The 6,136-nt window shown below is 39.9% G+C and overlaps 1 protein-coding gene across 1 annotated transcript; it reads left to right on the top strand.

Annotated features, from left to right (window-relative positions):
- The first annotated feature begins 242 nt into the window (after positions 1 to 242).
- Positions 243 to 4,204, top strand: LOC133642988 (metalloproteinase inhibitor 2-like). The gene is made up of 6 exons (XM_062037410.1): positions 243 to 264; positions 409 to 753; positions 2,606 to 2,685; positions 2,750 to 2,852; positions 2,955 to 3,067; positions 3,129 to 4,204. Exons 1-6 carry the CDS (start codon positions 243 to 245, stop codon positions 3,279 to 3,281), a joined length of 816 nt encoding a protein of 271 aa, XP_061893394.1. The 3' UTR covers positions 3,282 to 4,204.
- The last annotated feature ends 1,932 nt before the right edge of the window (positions 4,205 to 6,136 follow it).

Raw genomic sequence — 6,136 nt, 5'->3', positions numbered from 1 at the left:
AAAAGTCTGGCAAAACCATCTTTTAAAGATTTTTTTTTTTCATAAGTTACAGCTCCTAACCATATTCCCATCGAGCTCAAATGACTTCAGACCTGTAGCCCTGACGTCCCAGGTCATGAAGGTCCTCGAGAGACTTGTGCTGGATCAGCTGAGGCCACTGGTGGCTCCTTCCCTGGATCCTCTACAGTTTGCATATCAGCCCCATGTAGGAGTGGACGATGCTGTTATCTACCTGCTGCATCATGCAGACTCTCACCTGGACAAGTTGCTCAGGATGGGTGTCAGTTCATCCATTGTCTCCTGGATCACTGATTACTTGTCTGACAGGCCCCAGTTTGTTGGACTGGGGAGCTCCGTGTCGGACACTGTGGTCTGTGGTGTAGGTGCTCCACAGGGGACCGTCCTGTCTCCTTTCCTGTTCACCCTGTACACCTCAGACTTCCAGTATAGTTCCAGGTCCTGCCACCTGCAGAAATACTCTGACGACTCTGCTGTGGTCGGGTGTATCGGAGAGGGACGGGAATTGGACACTGATCGCTGACTTTGTGGAGTGGTCTAAGGCGAACCATCTGGTCCTTAATGTGGACAAGACCAAGGAGCTGGTCATCGACTTCAGGAAGAGAGTGACCCCGGTGGAGCCCATCAAGATCCAGGGCCGGGAGGTGGCAGTAGTGGAGCAGTACAAGTACCTGGGAGTCCACTTGAACAGCAGACTGGACTGGAAGGACAACTGCAAAGCTGTTTACAAGAAGGGTATGAGCAGACTCTTTTTCCTGAGGAAGCTTAGGTCATTCAATGTGTGCAGCAAGCTGTTGGAGATATTTTATCAGTCTGTTGTGGCCAGTGCACTGTACTTTGCAGTGGTTGGTTGGGGGAGCAGCACCAGCAAAAGGGACTCAAACCGGATTGATAATCTGATCTGGAAAGCCGGCCAAACTATTGGCACGCAATTGGAGGCGTTTGTGTCAGTGAGGGACAGGAGGTCACTGGACAAACTGCTGGCCATCATGGACAATCTTGCCCATCCACTCCACCTGACAATTAAGGGACAGCGGAGTTCATACTCCAACAGGCTCCTTCAACTTACTTCCCGCACTGTGCGATTCAAGAACTCCTTCATTCCACACTCCATCCAGCTGTATAATCACTCGCCATACAGCAATAGATGACATCTGCCTATTACCTGACACCTGACATGTTAGCTACTTCTCTTTGTTTATAATGTCTATTTTCTATTTCCTGCTGGACCTACTCTCTATTTTATGCTGCTGCTGTCATATAGACTGTATATACTGTAATATTGTACATGGTCATTGGTTTATATTGTATATATGTTATAGACATAATATATCTGTATATAAATTACTCTGTACACATATTGTGTATATATTCGTATATATGTTAGATATTTTTTTTTATAGCTATATTAGTCTATTTATACCTGCATTGTCCTTTCCATCATTGTAACTGAGCTACTGTGTTGAACAATTTCCCTTGTGGATCATTAAAGTTTGTCTAAGTCTAAGTCTATTTTCACAGCTAGCTAAGTAACTTGGTGTTTTTAATGACGATATTGAAGATTTTTGTTTTTAGAGAGAAAATGGATAAGGGTTCGACAAGTGATACATACACTCAAATTTTAGTTTTACATACCAGCCAAGATATTTTTGACTGCTTTACCGTAGGTGTTTTTATCAAGTTTGGTAGAGGAATGTAGCCTGACTACATTTTGACATTTCTGTAGGTGTTTTTATCAAGTTTGGTAGAGGAATGTAGCCTGACTACATTTTGACATTTCTGTATGTGTTTTTTTCAAGTTTGGTAGAGGAATGTAGCCTGACTACATTTTGACATTTCTGTAGATGTTTTTATCAAGTTTGGTAGAGGAATGTAGCCTGACCACATTTTGACATTTCTGGTTGACTTCCTGTCTAACTGGGGACATTTCTTCAATAAGACTTAACCAAAATAACGGCACTGTTTTGACCTTAGACTTAGACTTCCTTTTTTATCGTCATTCAAATTTGAACTTCACAGTACAGATAAGAACGAAATGTTGTTGCATTAGCTCGTTGTAGTGCAGGATAAAAGAGCAATAAGGTGCAGATATAAATTACTGTACAGATAAATATATTGCACTTTTGCATATGCATCCAGGTTTATGGATGTATGTTATATTGTCTTTATATTCCAGCGAGTTAATCCGTTTTTTGGGGGGGGGAATTGATTATGATGCGTTCAAGAGTCTTATGGCCTGAGGGAAGAAGCTGTTACAGAACCTGGAGGTTCTGCTGCGGAACCTCTTTCTAGAGTCCAGCAGTGAAAACAGTCCTTGGTGGGGGTGGGAGGAGTCTCTACAGATCTTCTCAGCCCTGGTCAGGCAGCGGCTTTTTGCAATTTCCTGGATAGGAGGAAGGAGAGTCCTGATCTTTTCCGTCGTCCTCACCACTCTCTGCAGAGACTTCCAGTCTGACCTATAATATAGCTTTCTATTTCTCCATCTCTTTAGAGAAATTAAACTATACCAGTCAATTTGAGTTCGCAGATGACTTTATTGGTGTTTGCTTAAATTGTAGTCAAAGATTGACTGGCATTTTCTTTCTAGCCATCAAGGCAAAGGTGGTTTCAAAGGCGACGGCCGGTGAATTGAAGTACGACATCACGTATGACATCAAACTGACCAAGGTTATTAATTATAGTCAATTATGTCAATGGTTGCATGCTAATTCTAATGTATACATTTTTTCAGATACTGAAAGGTCCTATCAGGCACTATGATACCATCTGCACTGCATCCTCCTCTGCAGCATGTGGTGTGACTCTGAACAAAGGTGTAGAATATTTCATCACAGGTAAAACAAAACATCCTTGGGTTTTATGATTTGAAATATTTCTTCCTGCAGGAGTATAACATGATCAGTTCAGCTTGTTTGACTCAAGTTTCTCAATTGCAGGCCAACTGAAGCCTGACGGGTCGCTGCGTGTTTCATCCTGTAATTACGTTGTACCCTGGAAGAGCAGCCATGATATCCTGGTAGAACACTTTATGATGGGCTGTGATTGCAAGGTAAGCAGAACTAATTTATGGTTAATGTTATGTAAAGCCTAACCTTTGCTGTATTATCCAGATCACTCGCTGCTCCTCTGTGCCGTGCGGGATCGGCAGCCCAACTGAGTGCTTGTGGATAAATACAATTGACGAGCAGAACAAGCAATCTGCTTGCATCAAGAAAAGTGATGGTTCTTGTTCCTGGTACGGGGAGGAACCTAATGGCCATTAAAGACCCTAAACTCTCAAGCAGAAAATGTCAGATACAAAAAAATTAATTTAAAGAAATGAAGTGTATTTTACTGTTGAGGGTTTTTAAAATGGCAATTGGTTAAGCCATTGGTGGTGTCAGGTCTATTCTACAGAGGCTTAAGCCTCCTAAACTTTTCAGTTTTACTAAATGCAGGAATATGAATTTAGTGCTTATTATCCGTTCTCAGTAACACCCGCATTACTGTATGGAAAACCCAGTCCACTTTTTCACGGTTACCTTAGCAAGGTCGTTCAGGATATCGTTAAGGCTAGTTCTGTGCGTTGAACACTGCTGGGTAGGTTATCCTATTCAGCTTTTTTTTTTTTTTGTCAAATCTGATTTTGTATAGGCCACATTTTCAAAAAATTATGTCCGGACTCCAATGTGAATGCAAACTGACCCGAACACAGACATGGCGGTATGACGTCACACATCCTGCAGTGTTTACTGAAGTAAACCTGCTTAATTCTAGTCTCAGTACTGGTGCATTTGTGGCTATTTCAAAGATTCTGTGCAATCAAAGGCCTTGTTTACATTGCAAATCAGATTATTTTGCCCTCAAGTGATATTTTTTTTTTTTGCTAGTCTAAACTCTTCAAAGTGATAAAATCTGATCTTTTGGCACCAGTCAGGCCACATCAGGAGGTAGTCCTGAATCTGATTATCTGATATTTTCAAATGTGACTTCAATCGAAACGCAATGTGACCTGAATGTGACTTTTTTTCCATCAGCTTAGGGCGAGCTAGGTCATTCGTGCGCTGGAAAGAAGCAGTCGCCAGCGAAAATTGATATTTCATCACATGTGGTTTCGATATATAAGACGACCAAGTTTTCGATCCATCACTTGTCAATAGTGCGCAAATAGGCTATAAGTAATATTTGAATTCCGAAGAAATAGAGATTGTTGAAGGACCGGAAATGACACTGTGGCGCATTTGCCTACATGTGAGTTGAAAAATAAAGTTCACATAGATCCACTCTGTCTCTCGAACAACCATAAAAAGATTACAACCCTCCCAAATATATTACAGTGTATATACAGCCATTCATACATTATATTTAATTTATTTTCACATAAAACAAAACATTTTAAGGTGTTGCTGCTCTTATTTTATTTTGTAGTAGTAGCTACTTCCTCCCTGTCAACTTTGTTTTCACTTTATTGAAGTGCACATGTAAAGTGACATCGAGGCCACATTAGGGCTGTGCACGTTTACACTGGAGTCAGGTAAAAATCACATTTTACTTGCAGTGTAAACAGTCAGCTGGAAAAAATCAGATTCGGGCCACTTTGGCCTGCAGTGTAAATGTCAAAGTCAACATTTTCTGAACTACGGAGAAGGTTATGAAAGACGTCTCACAGTTGTGGGGACATTTGCCTCAATGTCTGCTCTGAAGAGTGTGTTATAGAACATTGACGTGAGTTCCTATAACATTATTTTTGCCTGTTTCTGCTCATTCAACTATTTATTTTGTATCGGTCTATTTTGGTGAGCGTCATTATTTGCCATTATGCGACCGGAGTGCACCATAACTCTTTCTGTATGATTTGTAATATAAAACTCATGTCTTTCATGTTGCTGACAGAAAAATAACTTCCATACCGTATGATAAGCAAATCCCACTACTACAGCTTTGCAGTATAAGTGTGCTACTTAAACATAATTGATGTAGTTTAATACTGGTGTGCCGTCAGGGCCAGCGAGGCCTTCTCTGCTGGCCTAACATAAATCATGATCATTAATTAATATAAGTTAATTTTATTTTGAATTGACTTCCCATAAATATATAAAAGTATTCATCATATTCTCTTCATGTCATATTAGGCTCCAGTGTTTTATGTTAGAGCTTTTATCCAATCAGAATTCAGCTAGCCTGTTGCCGGCACTGTATGAATTCTGCCGGAGGCCTTCTGACCCAACATTAGCGGCGGCTGTGCAGTTTAACCAACGGAGGACATTCAGTTGACAGACAGTTGACTGTAGCCTTACGTTGAACGTGACTGTGATTGGATACTCACGTGTCACTCCCAAGAATCCAATCACAAGTTGTGATTTACGAAAGCAGAAAGTGGCACCGGAGCGACACCCGGCCAGCGGAGAAATCAGCTGTACTCACTTTTTCAACCAACAAAGTAGCAGAGCAAAACGTTGATTAGGTGGCAGATATAATGTTTTGCCTGCCACTTCCACTGTAATCCACCAACTACGAGCGGTATTGTGAGTTCAAATATATTTTTCACATTCAAGTTTTTTACAATTATTTTTGTTTTGACAGGTTTATTGATTTTTAAATGCGCCAAAAAATTGCCCTTTTTGTACAAATTCAATGCCCAGTACTGTGCAAGTGTGTTTCTGTATTGTATTTTTCAAGCCGTGGTCATGTGGCGACATAAATGATGGTATTTTGAGAGGTAATTATTGAAGTCGGACTAAGTACACTGCAAAAACTGAAATCTAAGTAAGATTAGATATCTCAAATAAGGAAGATATTTGCTTATTTTCTGTCTGATAAGATCATTCTTCTAACTAAGCAGATTTTATGTAAGAGTTTTTTTTACTTGTTTTAAATGTTTTGGACCTAAATGATCTCAGTAAGATATTACAGCTTGTTGCTGAGATTTTATGACCTATATTGAGTAAAACATGCTTGAAACTAGAATATCAACTGTTGCAAAGCTGTGTCATCAACACTCACAAGTATAAAACTACTTTTTTAAAGTAATAATTTCTTATTTCAAGCATGAAAAAAAAAATTGTGACTTTGACACATTTGTGTCTCATAATTAAAACAGATTTATTATTTTCAATGAAACAATAGAAAATACGTACTC

Source organism: Entelurus aequoreus, linkage group LG25 (assembly GCF_033978785.1).
Source record: "Entelurus aequoreus isolate RoL-2023_Sb linkage group LG25, RoL_Eaeq_v1.1, whole genome shotgun sequence".
NCBI lineage: Eukaryota > Metazoa > Chordata > Actinopteri > Syngnathiformes > Syngnathidae > Entelurus > Entelurus aequoreus.
This window is presented reverse-complemented; position numbering and strand designations above follow the sequence as displayed.